Source organism: Diabrotica virgifera, chromosome 4 (assembly GCF_917563875.1).
Source record: "Diabrotica virgifera virgifera chromosome 4, PGI_DIABVI_V3a".
NCBI lineage: Eukaryota > Metazoa > Arthropoda > Insecta > Coleoptera > Chrysomelidae > Diabrotica > Diabrotica virgifera.
The window spans coordinates 221,236,030-221,263,324 of NC_065446.1; the positions used below are offsets into that span (position 1 = coordinate 221,236,030).

Below are 27,295 nucleotides of genomic sequence, written 5' to 3' on the forward strand. Positions count from 1 at the left end.
GTAGCTGCTAAGCTGTATGCAAGAACAATGGCAACAAATAGAGCAAAACGCTATTGACAATTTGATAGGAAGTATGCCATATCGATGTCGAGCTGTCATTAATAACATGGTGGTCAAACATTGTATTGTACTGTACTGACAAGAGCCTACGATTTTATTTTTAAATTTTATTTCAGAATTTTTGTTTAATAATTTTTTTCAATTATTTAAACCTTCTGTATACAAGGACCAGTTGTTATGTTATTCACAATTTATCATTAAGCAGCATCCAACTATATAATCATATTTCTTCAATATTCTGTTTTTTAGTCACTCGCTTATGTTGGACTATAAAAAAGTTAGATACTTTAACAAATAGCCATGTGTTTAATTAATGCAGGGTGTTTTTAAAAAAGCATGTCAAACTTTAGGGGGTAATGCCACTAAAGTCATAATACTGCATGAAAAAATAATGACAGTTTGTCTATCGTATGTTCGCAAATGCTTATCGTATGTTTATACCGTATGTTTATTGTATGTCCGCAAAGGTTTACTGTAAAGAGACCGAAATCATTAGACCGAAAAGCACTTTACCGAAACCTCACTAGACCGAACAGCAGAAGACCGAAAAGTAGTTCTTTTTTACTTGTCGCAGTAAAAGAAGTAAGACTAATGTAATTACAACTAAATGTTATTTAGATGGTTATTATAAACATTTAAAATGGTGTTAACGTCACTCTACCCTTAATGTATTTTTACCTTCACTAATTTGTTTAACGGATGAAAATTATTTTATATCAGACTGTACAGAGTAACAATTTACACAGTCTATATATAAAATAATACAAAAAAATATAGCCCGGTTATAGATAAATGAGAAATTTAAAGAGATAGACCAAAATTGGTGTACAAGTGGTATTACCATTTGTACACCAATTGGTCTATCTCTTTAAATTTTTTATTTATCTATAACCGGGCTATACAATAAACCAAAAGACAGATATACAAAATCTTAGCATAATTTACTGCAAACTTTTTATTTATTTACCATTTTGGTCTAATGCTGTTCGGTCTAGTGAAGTTTCGGTAAAGTGTTTTTCGGTCTAATGAGTTCGGTCTACTGCTTTCGGTCTAATGATTTCGGTCTAATTGTCGTGTACCGTCCGCAAATGCTTCGTTTCCGAGATAGGGGGTGTTAAAATTTTTCTTACAAACTCAGGATTTATTGATTGCTTTAAAACCGGTTGAGATATGCAAATGAAATTTGGTGGGTTTTAAGACGTAGTTATTGCACATTGTTTAACATACAATTAAGAGGATCGGTACGTATTTTCGGCTGCAATGCTATTCAAATGGGGATTCATTTTTTTCGAATCCTGAGAAAACTAATAAGTATTTTCGAAAAATTTAAACGCAGAATGAAAGATTACGTTATTAGCGAGGGCCGAAAGTCCCTGAGAACTTCTATAATGTTTATTTAAATAAGTTACAGGAGTGAAAAACTAAGGGAAAATTTAGTGTGATTTTTAATTTCAAATATCTCATTCAAAATAAACTTTTTTAATTATTCTAAGGGACTTTCGGCCCTCGGTAATAATTTAATCTTTCATTCTGCGTTTTTTTTCAAAAATATTTATTGGTTTTTCCAGGATTCGAAAAAAATGATCACAATGCCGTGGTAATATTTTCCAAATCTCTCTTTGTCTTACAACGCACTCAGCCGAATATAATATATTGTCAGCATATTATATTGTCAGTCAGACACTGACAATCAGTGACAATTTTAAATATTTGACATTGCATCGGGAATATTTTGAGGTATTGATTAAATATTATTGATATATAGTGTATTTGATAAATAATTGATTTAAGACGGGAACTTAATAAAAAGTTATTTATTGTGTATTATTTGTGGAAGATCCAAGCAGAGAATACATCAGGATAATATATTCTGTGATCCAAGTATTTTGTTGTTAAAGATGTTCAAAATTGTAAGCGTTCCATAACAATATATTATTAAAAAATCACTTTAACACTTTTCCTCTTTTCTCGATTGAGTATTAGTTTTTGTTGTACAAATAAATTATTACAATCACTGAATACATAGTTAGTGAAAAAATTATCATAATTATTAACTGAATTAATAATTTGCAATTATAAAAATAACAGATATCCAAGAACATTCAAAAGCCATCTCTTTAAATTATTGATGACATTTTCAAGTAGAATGACATTCTAGTAATGTTTACCTATCCATACCAGTCTGAATTTTACTACACGTAATTTGCCGTGTAAAGACAGAAAAAGTAGGGAAACACGTAAAATATTTGCGAATTATGTACCCATAGCCTTAAGAAATTAATATTTACCATTGGCGCGCATACGGGTAATATGACCCTTATGTGTGCAAATGGTGAATATAAAACTCTTAGGGCCGGTATTTCAACAGCTACTTAAGCTTTTGCGAAAAGTTAAGAAGAAGCTTAAGCTGGGCGCCGTATTTCCATCATTTCCTTAACTAAACTCATCACGTTAATTGGCTTGGTACCTCTGAATACGTCAAAATGTCAGAACTGACTATTCTTAGGTAAAAACCACTACTTTTGACATTTAATTTTATCTTGTCATCTGGATCTGTCTTATTTTATTTTTACTTCACTTAATTTTGTGTACCTGTTACATGTGTTGTTAGGGTTAGTATATTGTCTATATTTTCTCTGGTTGTACGTTTTATTCTTACTTTGCATAAGCAATAGAAGATCCGTCTTTGTAATTTTGTTTATTGGATATATTCCTGAAAATGTAAGTTTACTTTTGTAAATTAAATATACCAAGCATTGTAGAAATAAATAATTTTCTTGTGCCTACACCTTCCAAATAGAGCAAGAATTTTATTTTAATAATCGTTAATAATTCAATGATAACATTATTACACAAAAGTTGGTTTTCAAAATAACTCTATCATTATTAATTTATAGAAAAAATACATATAACCTAAAAAAACAGAAAGCAAATTTTAAGCAAAGGCTTAAACCAACTTCTGCGCGTGCTTAAAATTATTTGGTTTAAGCCTATGCTTAAGCCTCAAATTGAAGTGGAAATACAGGTATCTAAGCTTAAGCTCAGGCTTAAAATAAGCTTTGGCTTAAGTGCGGTTGGAAATACCGGCCCTAAATTGTATGTTAAAAAATGTGCAATAACTACGTCTTAAAATACTCCAGATTTAATTTGCATATCTCAACCTGTTTTAAAGCAATAAATAAATCGTCAATTTGTAAGAAAAATTTCAACACCCCCTATCTCGGAAACGAAGCATTTGCGGACATACGGTTATACAGCAAACTGTCATTATTTTTTCATGCAGAATTACCCCTTAAAATTTGCCATACGTCTTTCAAAATACCCTGTATTGATGAAAAACATGGCCTGTTGTTGAAGTACCTAACTTTTTTATGGTCCAACATAAGCAAATGAATAAAAAAACAGAATGTTGAAAATACATGATGATATGGTTTTGTTTTAATTTCAGTATTTTATAAACCCTAGAATATTCCACAGGGTGATGCGAACTTAAAAAAAAACACAGTTTTATTCGTACACCCGGTACGCAATGAAAATTTACCTGTTTAGCAACAATATTATTACAGCGATATTGCTAAAGAATAAGGCTATAACATATTAAAAAAATCCCTTAAATCGATCAATAGACTTAGGAAATATGAGACATCAAAAATGACCAAATTTTTAAGTGGGCCCATTTCTACGCATGCAAGTTTTTTTTTAATAAAAGAGAAAAAATAACGCAAATTTAACATAATTACTGAACACTAAAATTAATTTCTTTATTATTTAAAATTCTACGCATTCAAAGCAGTAAGCAATATTTACCTGTCCATGATAACTGGTGATGATTTTAGAAAAACTTTTACCTCAAGTGCGGTAATGTAATGACACATGGCGTTAAATGCAGACTCTTTAAAGTGATCTCCTTGAAATAATGGTTTTAGGGAGTAAATACTGTTTGAAGGCGAATGGACTTGGACTCCATTCAGTTTGGATGCTAAAAGTTGTCCTATTGTTGTTTTGCCTAGAAAACAAAAAATGGAATAAAAATCCTTTATTCAGTCAAATAGGAAAAGCGTATTTAGGCCTGGATCCCGCTTACAAAAAAAAAGATGATTAATAGCAAGCTGAAAATTTGTTAAAGCTCAACGGTATCTCGTCGGACAAACTTTGATGTATGTGAACACTGGAACAGGGGAAGTTTTAATAGTGGAACAGGTTAATAATTTGGAACGTCAGACTACGAAAGTGCCCCATGTATTTTGTCGGAGAGAACTTCCAATTGATTTCTTATCCTTTCATTTTACTCTCATGCAAAAATCGGACTGGTATTTATCACCAACTAGGCATTTTAATACGCCCGACATGTAGAATATGTCAAATGACAGGAATTATGACAGGTGATAAACAGTAGTCTGATTTTTGCATGAGAGTTTAATGAAAGGATATCAAATCAAATGAAAGTTCTGTCCGACAAAATACATGGGACGTTTTCGTAGTCTGACGTTCCAAATTTTTAACCTGTTCCACAATTAAATATTCTCCTCTTCCAATGTTCCCGTACATCAAAGTTTGTCCGACTAGACACCGATAAGCTATTAACAAATTTTCAGCTTGCTATTAATGGACTTTTTTGGTACGCGTGATCCAGGTCTAATATTGCTAACCTAACCCAAGAATTTCAGTAAATTATAATAATCGTATTCTCTAATGCCATTAACATTATAAATAAAAAAAGTATTACAATAAATAATAATAACAACAACAAAGTCGTTACTAATAAATCAGTTGTTGATAAAATTATCTAAATTTCCATATATGTATTAAAAAAGTAAAATGGCGTTTGAAATTATTTGACTCGAAAATTGGTAAAATTTTTAGTAGATTCCGTACTTTAAAAAAGTTATATATATAAGTGGTGGTTATACAGTATGTCCCTGTAAGTTGTATCCATATGGAAAACTTTTTTATTATTAATTTTACGAAAAAACGTTATTCTTTACAAAGAGTTCTGCATGGTCCAAAACCCAAGATTCAACCATTAGATATCAAATTTTATGAATGTTATACGAGGTATGTCAATAAGTTTGAATTTCACTCAAGAGTAAAGTAGCTTTATATTTCACAATATTAAAAATTGCTATAATGAAAAGTTCTTTGGAATTAAAAACTATATTCTAATATGCAATTACATCCTTCTATTCATTCTAATATGCAATTCTGATAACTCTTCTATTATTAGTTTTACGAAAAAAAGTGATTTTTTAATAAAAAGTTCTGGATGGTCTAGAACCTAAAATACAACCATCTTATATCCAAATTTATCAATTTTATACGAGGTATATAAAAAAAGATAAATTTAGATCAAAAGGAAAGTACCTTTATAGTTAAGAATATTTCAATTAGAAGGATGTAATTACATACTGAAACATAGTTTTCAATTGTATTGTAAATAACTTTTCATAATAACAATTTTCGATATCGTGAAAAATAAAAGTATTTCACTATTGAGCGAAATCCATATTTTTTGAGATACCTCGTATAAAATTGATAAAATTTGACACAAAATGGTTGTATTTTAGGTTTTTGACCATGCAGAACTTTTTATTAAGAATCACTTTTTTTCGTAAAATTAATAATATGTAAAAGAGTTATCTGAATTGAAATAACTGAAATAGTACATTGTTTACCGGGTAGGAAAAGCTTAACATTCCTGGACGACTGTGAACATTGCTAAGTCGAGGCGCAAGCCGAGACTTAGCAACACAGAGTCCAGGAATGTGGCTTTTCCTACGAGGTAAACATACTATTTTTCCGCAAATCGTTTAAAATTCGACAGATATTGATTGATTTAAAAAAAACGCGATAATTTTATTCCCAAATAAATGGTGCTTTGAAATTCCTAATAAAATTACTTGGGTTACTATGGAAACGTATTGAGGTTGAATTGTCAAACTTGACGCTTATAAATTTAATTGCTGGTGTTCTCGAAAGTAAAATGATAAGTGATGATGATGTAGAACACTAACAACTGTACGGAAATATCATTTCCTTACAGTAAGGAAATGACATTTCCTTACAGTAAGGAAGTCCTGACTTTTTCTTCAAGAAATTTTGACAGGAATGTCAAAATTTCCTGGCGATTTGCGGAAAATAATGTTATCCACAAAAAAAAATTCAATTAGAAGGATGTAACTGCATAATAGAGTATAGTTTTTAATTCCAAACAACTTTTCGTAATAGCAATTTTCAATATTGTGAAAAAGTATTTCACTCTTGAGCGAAATCCATATTTTTTGACATACCTCGTATAAAATTGATAAAATTTGACACAAAATGGTTGTATTTTAGGTTTTTGACCATGCAGAACTTTTCATTAAGAATCACTTTTTTTCGTAAAATTAATAATATGTAAAAGATTTATCTGAATTGAAATAACTGAAAATAATGTTATCCATAATTAAAAAAAAAAAAAAATTCAATTAGAAGGATGTAACTGCATAATAGAGTATAGTTTTTAATTCCAAACAACTTTTCATAATAGCAATTTTCAATATTGTGAAAAATAAAGCTACTTTACTCTTGAGTGAAATTCAAACTTTTTGACATACCTCGTATATTATTCAAAAAATTTGATATTTGATGGTTAAATCTTAGGTTTTGGAATATCCAGAGCTTTTTATGAACAATAACTTTTTTTCGTAAAATTAATAATAAAAATGTTTTCCATATGGATACAACTTACAGGGACATATTGTATATATCGAAAGTGATTTAGTTAACAGTCAATAGTGACAGTGTTATCGATTTAATACTCCAAGATTCGCAGCTTGACGTATTTTACGACTAGGATATCAAAGGCTGATATGAAAAAAATTGATATTTACCTGATCCAGCCAGACCTTCTATAACGAACAAGGGATGTTTTTTAACTTGACCAGTTATGTTAAGTCTATCAGTCTTAACTTTTTGTTGGTGATAAATGCTCAAAAGTTCACGTACTCCAGGTGTAAATCTGTACTAAAAAATACAGACTTAGTAAAATGGAAAAGTTAACTAAATCTATAGATATGCAACATATAATATAACAACATACAGGGTGATTCATTAAGAATGTCCAATCTCTAAGTTATAGATTCTAGACCTCAAAATATTAAGATTTAACCCAAATCACTTAAATAAAATGTAGCTCGTTACCGAGTTACAGGGTGTTTTATTTAAACATTTAATAAATATTTTTACCCATTACTTTAAAATTATTTCACGTTTCCTTATCATACTTGGCAGAAAATATAGGTAGTGTACACCCTACGAAATTATGATAAATAAATGTTTCTGCCTACTACCAGAGGCGTACGACAGGGGATAGTGAATGGTTGACCCTTCCCAAATTCTACGCCACTGGCCAAATTGCTATTTCAGTGCAATATTTAGATTATCCATTACTTTCTATGTAAATAATATACTCTTTATTAGTAACGATAAAGCCATTAGTTTTCGAGATATTTAAAGTTGAAAATAAAACGGCATAGCAATTTTGATTTAATGTGTTGTGCCCGTTCATTTTTAATTTCAAATATCTCGAAAATTAAGGATTCTATCGTAACGAATGTAGAGTATAATATTTACATGGAAAGTATTGGAGAATCGAAAAATTATGCTAAAATAACAATTCCATCAGTGGCGTAGAATTTGGGAATGGTCAACGATTCACTTCCCCCTGTCGTACGCCTCTGGTAGTAGCGAGAAACGTTTATTTAACATAATTTAGCAGGATACACCGTGCCTACACTTATTGGCAAGTATGATAATGATATGTAAATACTTTTAAAGTACTGGGTACAAATATGTAGGTAATTTTTAAATTTTTAAAGCAAACATCCTGCAACTCAATAAGGAGCCACATTTTATTTAAGTGATTTGGGTTAAATATTAACTATTTGTAGGTAATGTGCACACTACTACATTATGTTAAATAAACGTTTCTGACTACTACCAGAGGCGTACGGCAGGGGAAATTGAATGGTTGACCCTTCCCACATTCTACGCCACTGGCGGAATTACTATTTTAGAGCAATTTTTTGATTCTTCAATACTTTCTATGTAAATGATGTACTCTTCATTTGTAACGATAAACTCATTAGTTTTCGAGATATTTGAAGTTAAAAATGAAGGGGCACAATGCATAGCACAAAATTGCTGTGCCGTTTCATTTCAACTTCATATATCTCGAAAAATAATGACTTTATCGTTACTAATGAAGAGTATGTACATCATTTACATAGAGAATCAAAAATTGCTCTAAAATAGTAATTCCGCCAGTGGCGTAGAATGTGGGAAGGGTCAACCATTCAATTTCCCCTGTCGTACGCCTCTGGTAGTAGTCAGAACCGTTTATTTAACATAATGTAGTAGTGTGCATATTGCCTACAAATAGTTAATATTTAAACCAAATCACTTAAATAAAACGTGGCTCCTTATTAAGTTGCAGGATGTTTGCTTTAAAAATTTAAAAATTACCTATATATTTGTACCCAGTACTTTAAAGGTATTTACATATCCTTATCATGCTTGCCAATAAGTGTAGGCATTGTGTATCCTGCTAAATTATGTTAAATAAACGTTTCTCGCTACTACCAGAGGCGTACGACAGGGGAAAGTGAACCGTTGACCCTTCCCAAATTCTACGCCACTGATGGAATTGTTATTTTAGCATAATTTTTAGATTCTCCAATACTTTCCATGTAAATAATATACTCTATATTCGTTACGATAGAATCCTTAATTTTCGAGATATTTGAAATTAAAAATGAACGGGCACAACACATTAAATCCAAATTGCTATGCCGTTTTATTTTCAACTTTAAATATCTCGAAAATTAATGGCTTTATCGTTACTAATAAAGAGTATATTATTTACATAGAAAGTAATGGATAATCTAAATATTGCACTAAAATAGCAATTCGGCCAGTGGCGTATAATTTAGGAAGGGTCAACCATTCACTATCCCCTGTCGTACGCCTCTGCTAGTAGGTAGAAATGTTTGTTTATCATAATTTCGTAGGGTGTATAGTACCTAAACTTTATGCCAGGTATGATAAGGACACGTGAAATAGTTTTAAAGTACTGGGTAAAAATAATAATTAAATTTTTAAATAAAACACCCTGTAACTCAGTAACCAGCCACATTTTATTTAAGCGATTTGGGTTAAATCTTAATATTTTGAGGTCTAGAATCTACAACTCAGAAATTGGATATTCTTAATGAATCACCCTGTATAATAGCTATAAAGGATTTTTATGTATATTATTTATTGTAATGCAATAAAAACTTACTTGAGGATCTTCGAAGAACTTCAAAATAGATCTTAAGTCATTATAAAAGTATGGAGGTGCAAGATCAGTATACTCTGAAAAAAGAAATAGATTAAATAAGGTTACTTTAACATTAAACAATAATACAAAAATTTAAAAACATACACACTGCTATACATTGAAGTGTCTGACAAGGGACTAATAGCTTGATCAAGTAAGTATAATAAATAATCTTATCCGACACACTAGGTACAACAAGTATCAGAAGCGAAGTCGATTAAGATATTTACAATCAGCAGATATAGGTCTGGATCCCGCGTATGAAAAAAAAGTTGATTAATAGCAAGCTGAAAATTTGTTAATAGCTTAAGGGTGTCTAGTCAGACAAACTTTGATTTATGGGAATACTGGAACAGGGGAAGTTTTAATTGTGGAACAGGTTAAAAATTTGGAACGGTCAGACCACGAAAACGGCACATTTATTTTGTCCGACAGAACAGACTTAAACTCTCCGAACAGAGATTAAACTCTCATGCAAAAATCAGACTGCTATTTATCACCAAATGGGCGTTTTATTGAGTGGAACATGTAGAATATGTCAAATGACAGGAATTATGACAGGTGATAAATAGCAGTCTGATTTTTGCATGAGAGTTTAATCTCTGTTCGGAGAGTTTAAGTCTATTCTGTCGGACAAAATAAATGTGCCGTTTTCGTGTTCTGACCGTTCCAAATTTTTAATTTGTTCCACAATTAAAACTACCCCTGTTCCAGTGTTCCCATATATCAAAGTTTATCCGAGTAGACACCCTTAAGCTATTAACAAATTTTCAGCTTGCTATTAATCAACTTTTTTTTCATATGCGGGATCCAGACCTAATAGTGGTAGATCATGTTCCTAACGAGATTGCTGAGCTTCCTATTGGGACCGTGCAAGTTCGGAAAAGCGACACCTATTTCTACGCTCTGAACTTTTATTCGCACTTTTAATTATATTGGCCAATCATATGGTCCTGGTTACTGGATAATTGTCAAGGCCATAGTCCAAAAAAAATAATAAGAAGAAAAAATAAGATTTAGGTTGTGTTATTCAAACGTAAACAATGGTATGTAGTAAATAAAATTAGTTATTAAAATGCAGTATTGCAAGCAAAATACAATTAATTAAATTTACTTTTATATAATAATTGCATATCATATAAATATTGTGAAGCAATATATAATTTTTCTTCTAAAATGACAATAGGTATGAAATGTACGTCAATTTGACAATTTCAGTTGACAATATGAATTATTTAAGGAAGTTGCAATATTGCAATCGCACGATCGCACGATCGTTTCGCGTATCCCTTCCAAGTACTTGCACACCCCGAATACAAGGAACTGGACCTGATATCACTTCACAGACCAACAATAAGTTCTTCTTCTTCTTCTGCTTCTTCTTTTTCTTTTTGTGTAGACATGACTGTCTGTTTTTTCAATGTGCCTCTAGTAAGTTGTCGTTCCATCGTTTTTGTGGTCTTCCCACTGATCGTCTTCCTATTGGGGAACCATCTCTCGCTGTCCTGACTACCCTATTTGTTATCATTCGGCTTATGTGGTCCTTCCATTCTATTCTTCTGTTTCTTACCCAGTTATTAATGTTATCCAGCTTGCGTCTCCGTCGTATATCTGTACTTCTAGTTCTGTCTCATAGAGTCTTACCATCGATTTTTTGAAGGGTTTTCATCTCCGCTGTTTCGAGCAATCTGTTTGTCCTCTCTGTGTCGGGTCGTGTTTGGTCCGCGTATGTCATTATTGGTCTGATGACTGTTTTGTAAATTCTGTCTTTCATTTCTTTTACGATATTTTTATTTCTCCATATTGTGTCATTCAGGCAACCTTCGGCTCTATTTGCTCTATTTACTTGATCTTCCACTTCTGTTTCGATTCTTTTGTAGCTAGATAGTGTGATGCCTAGGTATTTAAACTCCATCACTTGTTCTATTATCTGACCTTCCAGCTCCAATTTACATCTGATTGGATCTGCTTTTATAACCATGCATTTTGACTTTTTGAGGAAATTAACATGTTAAATTTTCTGGCGATTATGTTGAATTGGTGCAGCATACGATGTAAATCATCTTCACTTTGAGAGATTAGTATTGCATCGTCCGCATAGCAGATTATTTTAAGTTGTTTTTCTCCCATTTGGTATCCTTTTTTAGTTCTTATTTTTTTATTATTTCGTCCATGATCAGTTTGAACAATAAAGGACTCAAGGAATCCCCGAGTCTTATCCCATTGCCGGCTTCAATTGGGTCAATTAGTTCATCTTCCACTTTTACTTTTATTGTGTTTTTCTGGTAGATGTTTTTTATCGTTTTAATTATTCCCAGAGGTACCTCTCTCAAGTATAACAAGTGGATAACGTCCTTTAATTTTACCCTGTCAAATGCTTTCTTAAGGTCTACGAAACATAAATATGCCGGTTTGTTGTATTCCAACGATTTCTCTTGAACCTGCCTCATTATAAATATAGCGTCAGTGCATGACCTTCCCGACCTAAAACCTTGTTGTTCTTCTGCTAATGTTATAATTTCATTCAATTTGTTTGTTATCACTTTTGTTGTTAATTTTAATGTTGTGTTTAGTAAGTTATTCTCTCTGTAATTCTCCGGGCCTGATTTGCCTCCTTTTTTGAAGAGAGGTATTAGGATGCTTGATCTCCATTCTTGTGGTATTCTGTTTCGTTCTATTATTTTTTTTGTATTAGTTTCAATAGTTGTTTAGTTAGATCTTGTCCTCCGTACTTTAGGACTTCGTTCGATATTCTGTCCTCTCGTGGAGATTTTCTATTTTTTAATTTTCTTAATGCTTCCTTTACCTCTGCCTCCTTGATGTTTATTTCTTCGTTTGTCGTAAGTTCAACTGTTGGTGGTTCATTATATTCAGTAGTCTGCCCATGTTTCCTTCTGAATGTGTTTGGCTTTTATTAATTCGTTCATCTCCTTTCTTTGCCCTCTGATCATTCTCCATACTTCTCTTTGTGTCCCGTAGAAGTCGTGTTCCATCTGTTTTGAGAAACTCTGCCAGTGCTCCCTTTTTATTTGCCTCACTAAAGTATTCGTTTCCTTTCTGATTCATTTGTAGTGGTTGTATGGCTGTTGTGTTTGTTTTGTTCTGTATTGTAAAAAGGCTTTCTTCTTTTCTTCGCATTTTATCTTAACTTCCTCTCTAAACCACGGGGTTTTCTTCTTTAATATGTGAGTATTCGTTACTTTCCTCTCTCCTAGTGATCCTGTTGCTGCGTTAATTATGTTACTTTTGAGATTTTCCCAGCTTTCATCGATGTTATCGTTTTCTAATATTCCATTCTCAGCAATCTTCTCTGATATTCTTTTACTGTATAAGTATTCCGTGGATTCCGTACGTAGTCCTTCGACTTAAATTTTTGTTTGTGTTGATGCTGCCCGCTTAGGTGTGAAATATTTCATAATCAGTCCTAACTTACATAATACTAGGCTATGGTCGCTACCTACATCTGCTGAGTTGAGGTATCTTACGTCGATTATTTTTGATGGATGTTGGTTACAACATAATCTATCATAGATCTTTGTCCACGGGTGTTATTGAATGTATATTATAACAATGAGTTAGTGTAAGCATTATAGACAGTGCCAATCTGAAACTTTAAATCTAAGCTTTCCAGTACTTCAAGTTCGTGGAGTCGGGGAGAGATGAAAAAACATTTTGGCCCTCGTGATACACGCACAACACGATGTGAATAATCCCACGTAGATGAAGAGCTCAAATTCATTGGAAAAAAAACATTTCCTTGACATATTTTCGTTCATTATCAATATATCCAGTTTCATGTTTTTGAACTTCACTATTATCTCCCTATCCTTTGTTCTCCATCCTCGTACGCTCGATGTCCCGAGTGCGAGTTTTCTCTGGCTTTGCTTTGAAGCTGGGCATCAAAGTAGTATCCAACAATAAAACACGAAAACGTTTGTTTTCTATACTTCCACAAAATTTATTATATCTAAGTGACTACAGCTGTTTCGGCGGAGTGCCTTTCTCAAGTAATATAGTTTACAATGTGTTTGCCTTTTTAATCTTCAACTGAAGAGGTTGAGGAGTGGGGAGCTGTTTGTCTCGAGTTGGTCATTCAGAATTATATCTGTATTTGTCAGTTTATTAATTTCCATAGATTCTAAAAAAGATAGCTTAAGGCCTTTATTTTGAATATGTAGAATTTGAAACTCTTCATTGAAAGAATGATTATGATCTAGAAGGTGAAGTGCGTATGTAGAAGTGTCTGTTTTTCTATTGTTGAATGCCCTTTTGTGTTCTGCTATCCGTTTGTCAAAAGTTCTGCCAGTTTGACCGATGTACGTTTTCGGACAGTCACCACAAGTTAGTTTGTACACACCACTCTGTAGTTGCTTTCTCTTTCGGCTTTTATTGTTCTTAATATATTTGCTTAAGTTGTTGTTAGTTCTGAAAGCTGGTGTTATTCCTTTCTTTTTTATGTATCTGGCTATTGTTGTTGTTATCTTGCCAGTATATGTGAGAGAGCAGAAGGTACTGGGTTCTTTCTGTGGTGGTGGATACACTAATTTCAGGGCTTTCTTATGGAGTTTTTGGTTTAAAATTTTGTTAACTGTTTGTTCGTTATAGCCGTTGTTTACTGCTATTTGTTTAATGATGTTTAGTTCTATTTCGAAGTTATTTTTTGTCATGGGAATTTCTGTCAGTCTATGTATCATGCTATGGTAGGCTGCTAATTTGTGTTGTGTAGGATGGGATGATGAATTGTGTATAGTTGTGTCAGTATGGGTAGGTTTATGATATATGGAGAACTCATGTTTGTTGTGTAGTCTGGAAATCGTTACATCTAGAAAGTTTATAGAGTTATTCTGTTCTGTTTCTACTGTAAACTCAATATTATTATGAAGTGAATTAATATATGATAGAAATTGGTCAAGTTGTCTGTTAGTTCCTGTAAAGCATACTAGTATATCATCCACGTATCTCCACCAATATAAGAACTGTTTAAATACGGGATGTTTAGAAATTGTTGTTTCAAGTTGGTTCATAAATATATCTGATAGCAATGGGCTTAGAGGATTACCCATAATAAGTCCTGCACTGTTGTTTGTGTATATTTGATTATTGAATTCAAAATAGTCTTGATCATCAAATAGTCTTGATAGCAAATTTCAAGAAGGTGTAAAATTTCAGATGCAATGATCGGATTTGTACTATTATGGTCTAAAAGATTCTTAACTAAACAAAAGTTTCTGTAGGAGGAACACTAGGAAAAAGATTTTTTACGTCAAATGAAATTAGTCTGGAGTTTTTGGGCAATTGAAAATGTTGTATTTTATTAACTAGTTCTAGTGTATTTTTTACGGTGAATTTCGGTGAAAATTTAGTGTATTCTGTAATAATATCTGACAGTTTTTTTGAAATTTTATATGACGGAGCTGTATAAAAAGAAACTACAGGTCTTATTGGGTGGTCAGGTTTGTGTAGTTTAATAAAAGAGTATAATTTAGGAGGTTGTGGGTTCATAATATTAAGGTATTTCTGTTCTGTTGGATTTAGTATTGATTTTGAATTTTCAATGGCTAGTTTAATTTGTTTTCGGTATTTTTCTGTGGGGTCTTTGTTTAGTTTTATACTGTTTTGGTTAGTTAAAAATTCTATTGTTTTGTTATTATAGTCTCGTTTGTCGATAGCAATAGTAGAGTTACCTTTGTCTGCTTTTGTAAATATTATGTCATGTTTTATTGATTTATTTTTAATTGAAACGGCTATTTGGTTTTCTTTGAAACAGGAATTATTAGTTTCACTACATACATCAGTAATAGATTTTGCAATGATGCTTTTTTCTATGTTTTTGGCAGTTTTGTTTAACGCTACTTCACATTCTACACCTAAATACTCTAAATTTTTTTGATTATTATGTTGAGGCAAGTTGTGTTTGAATCCTTTCTCTAAAAGTTCTATTTCACTATTATTGAATTTAGTATCTGTTAAGTTTATAAATCTATTGAAAAAACTATGATTTGAAAAATTTGTTGTATGAGTATTGAGTTTTTTACTATTGCAAATTAGATTATTTAGTTTTTTACATTGTGTATTAAATTTTTTGTCTATTATATTATCTACTTCAGTTCTTACTTTTAAACCAAAAACTCCATAAGAAAGCCCTGAAATTAGTGTATCCACCACCACAGAAAGAACCCAGTACCTTCTGCTCTCTCACATATACTGGCAAGATAACAACAACAATAGCCAGATACATAAAAAAGAAAGGAATAACACCAGCTTTCAGAACTAACAACAACTTAAGCAAATATATTAAGAACAATAAAAGCCGAAAGAGAAAGCAACTACAGAGTGGTGTGTACAAACTAACTTGTGGTGACTGTCCGAAAACGTACATCGGTCAAACTGGCAGAACTTTTGACAAACGGATAGCAGAACACAAAAGGGCATTCAACAATAGAAAAACAGACACTTCTACATACGCACTTCACCTTCTAGATCATAATCATTCTTTCAATGAAGAGTTTCAAATTCTACATATTCAAAATAAAGGCCTTAAGCTATCTTTTTTAGAATCTATGGAAATTAATAAACTGACAAATACAGATATAATTCTGAATGACCAACTCGAGACAAACAGCTCCCCACTCCTCAACCTCTTCAGTTGAAGATTAAAAAGGCAAACACATTGTAAACTATATTACTTGAGAAAGGCACTCCGCCGAAACAGCTGTAGTCACTTAGATATAATAAATTTTGTGGAAGTATAGAAAACAAACGTTTTCGTGTTTTATTGTTAGATAAAATGAACTTCCATCAAGTAACGGTCGAATCCATCAATTAAAGTAGTATCCGATGGAGCTTCCTGTGGATTATCACCCGGAGGTCACGATTATTTGTAGCCAAAGTAACCCGTAGCCGAAGCATATCTTTGCCCGATGATAGAACGTTGGAAATGCTAATTGAAAAGGTATGCAGCAAAATTGTTAAAGATCTTAATGAAAGGCTTATTAAAGTTGATGAGACATTGTTTTGCCTAAAAACTACTGTGGATAAAATTGACAGCAGGGTTGTTAGTAATGACAATAGGATTATAAAAATTGAAGCCTATTTTGATGGTATTATGCAGGTTAGACGGAATAATACTCTCAGAATATATGGGTTACCAGAACAGGAAAAGGAGAATTTGCCTAGGGTGGTTAAAGAATTAATCCATTCAACAATGAAAGTCGAATCAATGAAAGTCGTGAAAATAATATCAATAATATGTATCGACTGGGTAAGAGAGAACTTGATAATAATAAAACAAGAATTGTTTTACTCGAAATGGTATCCTATCTAAAGAAGAAAGAAATTTTGATTTCAAAAAAGTTGTTAAACGGTACCCACATATTTATTAGTGAAAACCTTACGAAGCCACAATATCAGCTACTGAATGCAGCAAAACAAAAATACGGTAAACAAAATGCATGGTCCAGGGATGGCAAAATATTTATTAAGGACGGAGGTATCAAAAATATTACGTCGCACCAAGATCTTTAAATCAGCTACTTAATGGTAAACGTGGCAACGTGACAAGATGGAGGTTTGGTCATTATCTGCGTAGTATCTAGTACAAACTATTTGGTACCTTCATTTATCTTTCCACTTTTTATGGTAGACATTTTTTTTTATTTTAATCTAATTTAGATACTAATATTTAGTTGTTTAATGTATTTGGGAACTCCTCATTTTGTTAATGATTGAACTGTACCTATAATTATTGCTTTCTTTATTTTTAATTATGGTATTATTATGGTATTATATATACGGTATTATGGTTTATACGGAAATAAGTAGTTTTCATGCGCTATTATTAATAGGTATTTAATTATATTGTTCTATTTTGCGTTAGAATGGTAACAACTTGTTTTGTATTTATTGAGGTTTTTTGTTTAAGTTTTGCGTCCAAGGATATTAAATTAAGTAATTATTTTATATAAGTTGTATAATCAATTATGGAGCTCCAGAGTTTTTAATGAAAATTAGCGCTTATTAGCAAAATTCGAGAGGTTTAAGGACGAAAACAACAGATTTTTACCAAAGTTTGTTGATAGAAACCTTTGATATTATTGCTTTGACGGAAACCTGGTTAAGTAATGACATTAATGATTCTGAATTGTTTGACGAATGGTATGTGGTTTATAGAAACGATAGGGACCTTGTAAGGACGCGTAAGGCAAGAGGCGGAGGTGTTCTGATTGCAGTTCATAAAAAATATAAATTTAAACAAATCTTAGTAAATACTGAATTAGAGGTACTATTCGTTGAATTGGATGTATTTGGAAATAAATTAATTCTTAGTAACGTATATTTGCCCCCCCCCCTCCAGTCGAGCAATAACGATTATATAGCTTGTGTTGATCTTTTTTCGTACATAGATAATACAATGAACAAATCTATTTAGTTTTTGGAGACTTTAATTTACCTTGTGTAACCGGTGTTGACTATAAATTTGAAAACAACACTTCTCTCAAATATTTGTCAATTTATGAATTAATTAGTATGTATAACTTTCAGTCTTTCAATAACATTGTGAATGAGGATGTGCGAACCTTAGATCTAATTTTGAGTAATATTGATATTTTAGTTGGTAAAAATAACTATCCATTTACAATAAAAGAATAAGAAACATCCAGTTTTGAGTATAGAATTTAACATGATAAAGACAGGAACAATAAATCATTATGAGATGAATAATCTAACTAAACAATTTAACTTTAAAAAAGCCAATTTTCCTATGTTGTGTGATTTATTGAGGAACTGTAACTGGGATAATTTAGGACGTATACAAGATATTGACATTGCAGTTGACTATTTTTATCATAAAATTTATGAAATATTTGAGGTGTGTGTACCTAGATTTCGAACTAAGGGTAGAATAAACAAATTTCCTGTGTGGTTTACTCCAGACATTATTCGTTTGCAAAGGGAGAAAGAGTTTCATAGGGGTATGCAAAATGTAGCGGTTTATCATGTAACTGAATATAATAGACTGCGAGCACTTTTAAAAAATAGGATCAGGGAAGCGCATGATTCATACATACATAATGCCGAAAACAGTATCAATACTAGCCCTAGCTTATTTTTAAATTTGGTAAATAGAAACAAGGAAGCGAGTATTGACACTGAATATATAATTTATGGAAACAATGAAATAGTTTCTGACAGTAAAACAATTTCCCAAGAGTTTGCTGATTATTTTAAGTCTACATATGACCATAAATCTTCTACATACGATTTAAATTTTATTAATTCTAGTCACAATAATTCTCCTTTGCTCAGTTTCACTAAAGTTACAGTGGGTGATATACATAACGCATTTTCAAAATTAAAACCAAAGTTTTCTTCGGGACCTGATGGTATTTCGGGGTATATATTTAAAGCATGTCGCGACTACCTTACACATCCTCTAATAATTACCTTCCAAAAAATAGTAGATAATAATTATTTTCCGAAATTGTTTAAAATGACTAAGGTAACTCCTATCCATAAAAAAGATTCACGAAATGATTGCAAAAATTACAGACCTATTGCAATTTTTAATTGTATAGCAAAAATTTTTGAACACATCTTACATGAAAAAATGTATGCATATGTACAGAAAATGATATGCCCACAACAATATGGATTTTGTAAAAATAAATCTATTGAAGCTAATTTGTTATTATTTACTAACTATATTAATGATGTCATAGTCAACAAGATACAGGTAGACGTGGTATACACTGATTTCGCCAAAGCCTTCGATAAGGTCAACCATGATATTCTATTAGAAAAATTATTGTACTTTGGGCTAAGCAATTCATTGCTAGAACTTTTTGTAACATACTTGACAGATATATGGCAATTTGTATCATACAAAGGAGATCAATCGGAGGTTTTCCTGGTGGAATCAGGTATAACACAAGGTTCAAATTTAGGACCGCTATTATTTTTACTGTTTGTGAATGAATTACCTTCTTTAATTACATCTCGGTGCCTTTTATATGCGGATGATTTAAAAATATTTAGAGAAATTAACGATTTGAATGATTATTTTCAATTACAGTACGATTTAAACGAGATTTATGATTGGTCAATACGTAATAAACTGTATTTTAATTTGAACAAATGTACGATCATGACATATAGTCGTCAGGCAAACCCTAGTTATTTTATATACAATATGGGAAATAATAACTTACATAGGGTCAATGAAGTGACGGATCTTGGTATTACGTTTGTAAATAATTTAAGTTTCAACTTACATGTGCAAAATATTATGTCTCAGTCATACAAAATGATGGGACTTATTAAACGTGTAACATATAAATTTCATAATATCGACTCAATTAAACGGCTCTTTAATTCATTTGTTAGAAGCAAATTAGAATTTGGGAGTATTGTCTGGAGTACCTTATTAAATAGTGGTCACATGCGACAAATTGAATCAATTCAAAACAAGTTTATTAAATATTTATTTTACAAAATGGTATCAACCATTAAGAAAAGAATTTAATATAAAAAAATTAGAGCAAAGAAGACTTCAACCTTGTTTAATTTTTCTCTATAAACTATGTAATCACTTAATAGACTCGCCTGATCTTTTGGGGCAAATAAAATTTTATGTCCCGGATCACAGGACCCGTCCAAGAAACATATTATTTTTTGTAAATACTTCTAGCCCACTTAATAAAATGTGCCAAATTTACAACGATTTAACAACAACCATTTGTCTGGAATTATTTGGAATAAACTTGAAATTATTTAAACGTCTATTGCATGAATAATATAAAGAGAGGTTTTTTTTATTATTTTTAACGTTTTTGCTGGTAAACATCTGTCGTTTTTGTCTCTATTACCTCGAATTATTACATTATGTGCATGTTGTACTGTTTGTATCTGTTGATTTTCATTTTGCATGTGCTTCTTCAGCCCTTGAGATTTTTAACCATAATGGTGATATATTAAAAAAAAGTTGAAAAAATTTTTAAATACGGGTTTTGAATCTCCTTGTGGATTAAACGTTATTTTATCCAACCAATATTAAAATTTTTTCAGACAGTACCCAAAAAAAATATATTTTTTCAAAAAAATCAAATTTTTCGTTTTACTACAACACTTCTTCACTGCTGAATAAAAATTTAAATCTGACTTTAAAATGAAACTAATTTGCCCAATTTTTATAAACAAATTAGCTAAGAATAAAAAATAATTAATAGTTTTATCTAATAATACCAAAATATCTTTCTATTTATTTCAAATCTGGGTAAAAATTGTCAGTTTTTCACAGATGTAAAAATATTATGAGTAAAAGTTTAAAACTTATTGTAATTATTGTTTACACGTTAAAATGAAATTAACTTAACTAATGTACATCAATCTTTGGTTAAAAACATGTCTTTTTTTTAAGTTTTTTATGTTTATTAAAAGGAAAAACTACCTTTCGTAGATTACCCGTAGAATTACTATACGGTTTGTCAATTTGAAAAGTTGCCACCCCTATAATTTGGTCTCTATAGAAAATTTATATTTTCTATAGAAAATTTCTATATAAAAATATGCAAAAACACGTCAAATTTACTTGTGAGGGGGACATTTTGTAGGCCAGTTTTCAACTAAATTACATCAACCCTATAGCGGGGGCGGACACACCCCCAAAATATTTATAATAGAAAGGGGGTTGAGTGATACCTCATTTTAAAGGCCATTCAATTACCTTTTCAAAAATACCACATACCTTATATTTATTTTCAGGACTTTTGAAGAAATCTTGGACTCAATACTCTAAAAAACATTTGGAGTTCTGAACTCGATAGTTAATATCTTTACGGTTTTACTTGATTTCTTCAAAAATACTACAAAAAAATACTCTAAATACCTACTCCAATACTCAAAAAAATTCAATTTGGAGTTCAAAACTACAAAAATTTTTGAAGTTCTGAACTCGATACTTAAAATCTGTACGGTTTCGCTTGATTTTTTCCAAAAGCACTGAAAAGAAATATAATGTGTGTTGTATTTTTGAAAAGGTTGTCGAACGGTCTTTAAAATGAGGTATCACTCAACCCCCCATTCCGTTACAGATTTTGAGTAAAGGGTTAATGTAATTTAGTTGAAAACTGGTCTAAAAAATGTCCCCCTGACAAATAGATTTAACGTGTTTTTGTTTAGATTTTCTATAGGGACCAAGTTATAGGGGGTGGCAACTTTTCAAATTGACATCCTATAATACACTATCTTTATTATTTTATTTCTTTTATACAAAACCATTTTTATACTACTCGAGGTAGCTGACAGCAAAAAAACACCGTTCTTGATTCAGACATAGTTCTCACAAATTTTTAATAGTCTCTCTTTTGTTAGGCAAGCCGCACACCAGCGAAACATTAAACGAAAAACATGAAACATGAAACGTAAAACACGTTTCATGAAAATTAAACACAGCTAAACAAATCTTGAAATCCGCCTACCAATGAAACGAGTGTGATTCATGCTCATAACACATTTTTATTTTCGGAAAGTTTCATAAATGGCCGGACGTCTATTTGTTTAGCAGTGTTTTATTTCCATGAAACGTGATTTACGTTTCATGTTTCTTTGATGTGCGGCCTGCCTAAGAGTTTAGACTTTGTTCGTCCTTCCTGATCTGCTATTTAAATTAGTCAACATATATCTTCATTTCAAATACTTAAAATTTCCATTAGTTTATAAAGTTACTCGTCTGATTATTATAAATTGTTGAAATGTCATTATTATTATTATAAATCATCAATCTTTAAAATGTTTATATTATCTCCCATTATCTTTATGTTTACGCTTTCAAAATAGAATATTTATTCATGAGAAATAATTATTTAGCAAATGTTCAATAATATTGGCTTACGCTTAAGAATAAAGATTGTGATTAAAGTAAAAAATAGAAATAAGCTAAGCACGTGTACAAAAATATTGCATATATTTTGAATACTGATCACATGAAATGAAATTTTTTGTGCTGCAATCCTTATCCCCCAGTGTCATAGGAATACGATCTCTTTTCAGAATGCGATGTTTTGTGTCATTTAAATGCTCGATTTGATTTAGATATGATATGGGATATATGGTGGCCAATACAGTCGACCCCGCTTATTAGAATACCGGTTATAGGAATATCCTGGTTTAAGGAATAGAAATTTGTTTTGCTACTCGTTGTCAAAACGTTGTAAATACCGTACCACGTGTTTAGTAGAATAGCCATTCTCTCATTTGAAAAATTGTTTACTGATTTCAATTAAATTAGATTATTTTTTTCACCTGTCAAATTCTGACGTTTTTGCTTTTTCAGCCAATCACCACGCGTCGTTATAGTCAATCATTGAGTGTAATACTGATAAAATAGCCTCTTCCTTGATAAAACAGTCTCTTCCCTGATAAAACTTAAGGTACCGTAAATTTCACATAATAGGTACGTTACGAACGACGTTGGAAAATCTCATATTAGTTATAAAAATTGTGTTTTTAATAATTGGTCATTTTCGATTTAAACAGTTTTTTATGTATTAACAATATAATAAATAAATTGGTTCATTTTTAAATCATAAAATAATTTATCTATAACCTACTTAAGACATTGATCCTAGTTGTCTTAAAAATATTTCACAGATGCCCGTATTTACTAATAATACATATTGGTTCACAAAATAATCTTTTCAAATACCACTCGTCCTCTAAATTTTGCTTAATAAATTTTTTCGTTTTCATACTTAAACTTCTTTATTTATGGTAAAATCACTCAAACAAACCGAAATGGATAAAATCACTCGTCCTTCGGACTCGTGATTTTATCATTCGGTTTGTTTTCGTAATTTTACCAAATAAAGAAGTTTCCGTGAAAACAAAAAAATTTATCGATAAAATTTAGAGGACTCGTGGTATTACATTTGAAAAAATTTGTACCAAAAAAAATTTTTTTACTAAACGCTGCGGCCCCTTTTTGCTTGCGGCCCTAGGCCGCGGCCTAGTCGGCCTAGTGGTAAATCCGGCACTGACTAACAAACAGTCAGCGTCAATGGAGCGATGTTGTAAAAACGAAAAAAACCGAACCACTTATTATAAAACCAAAAAATCAAAATCAAAATTGTTTAACAACAAAAACTGTATTAGCACAAAAATTTAGTCCAGTTGATATAAATGTGTCGGTCGCAAATGTTAAATCTTGTGCTAAAGGGTCGATTGCAATTCATTGTAATAATAAGGAGTCTTTGGATAATATGAAAATTAATGCTGAAAAAGTTCTTGGAGCAGATTATGAGATAAAAATTGCAAGTATATCTAAACCTAAGATCAAGATCATAAATATCCTCGAAAAAGACATTGAAGATATTGACAGCTTTGTTGATAGTTTTAAAAAACAAAATTTGATTGACGGTATAGAAACTTACATTAAAATATTACGTAAATATAAATCGAAAACTAATAACCGTAATGCACTTAGAGCCGGTTGTTCGAACGCTAATCAACAATGATCATTATCAAATATTTAATTACTGTCACCAAAACTGTCAATGTCAACTTTGTTTGGGTTGCTGAAAACATAATTAATTACAATTTTGAGATTTATTATTAATTATGTTAATAATTATTGTTATATTAATTGATTATAGTCTCAGAATTGTAATTAATTATGTTTTTAAAGTTGACATTGACAGTAATTAATTATTTGATAATGATCATTGTTGATTAGCGTTCGAACAACCGGCCCTAAATGTAATAGTGGAAATTTCAGCAGATATATTTAATTATCTAGTTAATGAAAGGGAAAAAATACATCTAGGATGGAATAGCTACAGATTTTTGAACACGTAAATATTATTCGTTGTTTTCGGTGCTGGAAGTTTGACATTTTGCAGATAAATGTACTTCACAGGATGTTTGTCCATTATGTGGAGGTCAACACAAAAAAGATGAGTACAGAATTACTAACGATAATTTTACTTGTGTTAACTGTAAATATGCAAATGAAATTCTTAAACTTAAACATGTTAATTATAACCATAATGTATTTGTTAGAAATTGTAGTAGTTATCAAAGACAGTTATTAAAAGCCAAAGAAAGAATAGGGTATAATATCTAGCCATCAAAGAGGCCTTCAAATATTACACGCACAAATAAAAAGTGTGCAGATAATCTTCTTCTTTCTTGTATTAATGCTGAAAGTTACTATAAACATTGCGATGAAATCAAACTTTATGTTCAGGTATATGACCCACACATTTTATGTTTAACGGAAACTTGTATCACTAGCGATTTTTCAGATTCTGAGCTACAGATCCCTGAATATGTAATGGCGCGTTGTGATTCTAGTAGTCGTCATACAGGAGGAGTTCTAATTTATACGAAAGAATACATAAAAGTCAATAATATCAAAACATTTATTATTGACAAGAGTTTGTGGGTTTTGTCTTTGGATGTTGTAATTAATGGATCATATTATGGAACAGTGGGTATTTACCATGGACGTATAAATAAAGAGGATGGACTAGGCATGCTCTATTCTCTGTTCACCGAAATTTGAAGCCAAACAGTTTATAGGCGAGGTGATAGACTGTGACATTTCCTTCATAGTCAGTGGCGTACCTTCCAATAATTGAACGGTATTTGAAACAATTTTTTTATTTGAATAAATGATTACTAATGATATTTTTAGTATCGTAAACATATACAATATTTGAAAGAAGTGAGAAACAACGAAAAATAAATAATTTTAATTTTCAATGTATAGAATATATTTACAAACATTGTTTTACACAAAAGAATAAAGATGAGTTAGTATTCAAAATCACAAATTACTATTATGCTATATTATACAATATTTTATTCAAACTAATATAATACATAATAGGATGCATCGAAAAAATAAAAGTTTGAAATGTTATATCTAAAGGCGGAAATACATATCCGCGCCGCGAACTCCGCGCCGTGTGAGCGCCGCGCGTTTGAGGCGCGGTTATTGTTCGTTAAAATTTTTCATTTTGACGACCCAGAGGAAACATACGAACGTTTAGTAATTGTAGATAATCATGTCTCTGTCCTGTACTTCTACTACATCTTATTTTGTTATTACATATTCTGAAACTATTTTCTTGTGTCATCTTATGCAATTTACTATTTTATGTGGAATAAGCCACAGTTTGCGAACATTTCGGGAACTACCTTTTCGCTTCCCGGCGACACAAATATAATGGTAGGGGAGCCCAAGCGGGGATTTTTGCAGTTACTCGAGCGCGTCAGATTATCATATGGGGAGAAACGTTGTACCCTGCAGATGTACCTCCACCATCTATTGGCTCTTAACACAGGGGGGTTCGTTCAGGGGGACCCGAAAAAAAAATCTATCCTTAAAAATACTCGAAATTGTCAGATTAAGATTAGGTAAGTTAAGTACATGCAAAAGAGTCTATATTTCAAAAATATGACGATTTGAGCGGGGTGTACGGAAATGGGTGAGTCGAAAAGTTTCATAAAAAAAAGCGAATATTTTGCGAAATGAACGTCAGATTGAAAAACTAAAAACTACGTGTTCAATGTTTTTCAAAAATCTATCGAAAAATACCAAACATGACCCCCACGGAGAGGGGGGGGGGGAATTTAAAATTTTAAATACAAATCCCGCGATCTTTCGCAAAATAAACATCATATCGAAAAACTGCAAAATACACTTTATCAATATTTTTAAAAAATCTATCGAATGGTTCCAAACACGACCCCCACAGAGGTGAGGTGGGGGGCTTATTTTAAAATCTTAAGTGGTAGCCCCCATTTCTTATTGCAGATTTGGATCGTTTGTATAAAAATAAACAACTTTTATTCGAAACAATTTTTGTAATTATGGATAGATGGCGCTGTAATCGGAAAAAAGATTGTAGGAAATGGAAAATTAAATTAAAAAATGGGAAGTCCCCACTGAAATGGAAAATTTTACTTAACTTTTTTTGGTTTTAGGACCTAATAATCACAGCCCAATAGGTCCCCAAAGCGCTCGAGTGACTGCACATTTAGCATACTTTGCTCCCCTACCATAATATATCTGCTTGTTCCTACAACCAGAAACAAAATTAGAGAACTATAGGTTCTTCCACGTTGTGCGTTACCTTTTTCGTTTTCCGGTGACACAATTGTAATGTATCTGCTTGTTTCAACTCCGTTGCTTCACCAGGAGCGAAGTTAGAGAACTATTGGCTCTTCCAAGTTGTGCGTTACCTTTTTGGCTTTCCGGTGACTCAATTATAATATATCTGCTTATTTCAACTCCGTTGCTTCACCAGAAGCAAAGTTAGAAAACTATAGGCTCTTCCAAGTTGTGCTTTACCTTTTTCGTTTTCCGGTGACCCAATTATAATATATCTGCTTGTTCCAACTCCGTTGCTTCACCAGAAGCGAAGTTAGGAAACTATAGGCTCTTCCAAGTTGTGCATTACCTTTTTCGTTTTCCGGTGACCCAATTATAATATATCTGCATGTTCCAACTCCGTTGCTTCACCAGAAGCGAAGTTAGAAAACTATTGGGTCGTCCAAGTTGTGCGTTACCTTTTTGGCTCTCCGGTGACCCAATTATAATATATCTGCTTGTTCCAACTCCGTTGCTTCACCAGAAGCGAAGTTAGAAAACTACTGGGTCTTCCAAGTTGTGCGTTACCTTTTTGGCTTTCCGGTGACCCAATTATAATATATCTGCTTGTTACAACTCCGTTGCTTCACCAGAAGCGAAGTTAGAAAACTATTGGGTCTTCCAAGTTGTGCGTTACCTCTTTCGTTTTCCGGTGACCCAATTATAATATATCTGCTTGTTCCAACTCCGTTGCTTCACCAGAAGCGAAGTTAGAAAACTATTGG

General features: G+C 31.7%; 1 protein-coding gene across 1 annotated transcript in view; it reads right to left on the bottom strand.

The window, feature by feature from the left end:
* LOC114326405 (UMP-CMP kinase 2, mitochondrial) overlaps positions 1-27,295 on the bottom strand; it is a 117,431-nt gene that overhangs the window by 59,000 nt on the left and 31,136 nt on the right. The window contains exons 2-4 of the mRNA XM_050649870.1: positions 9,380-9,453; positions 6,930-7,062; positions 3,868-4,066 (exon numbers count right to left, since the gene is read on the bottom strand). Of these exons, the coding sequence (XP_050505827.1) occupies positions 3,868-4,066; positions 6,930-7,062; positions 9,380-9,453 (406 nt within the window). The remainder of the gene's footprint in view (positions 1-3,867; positions 4,067-6,929; positions 7,063-9,379; positions 9,454-27,295) is intronic.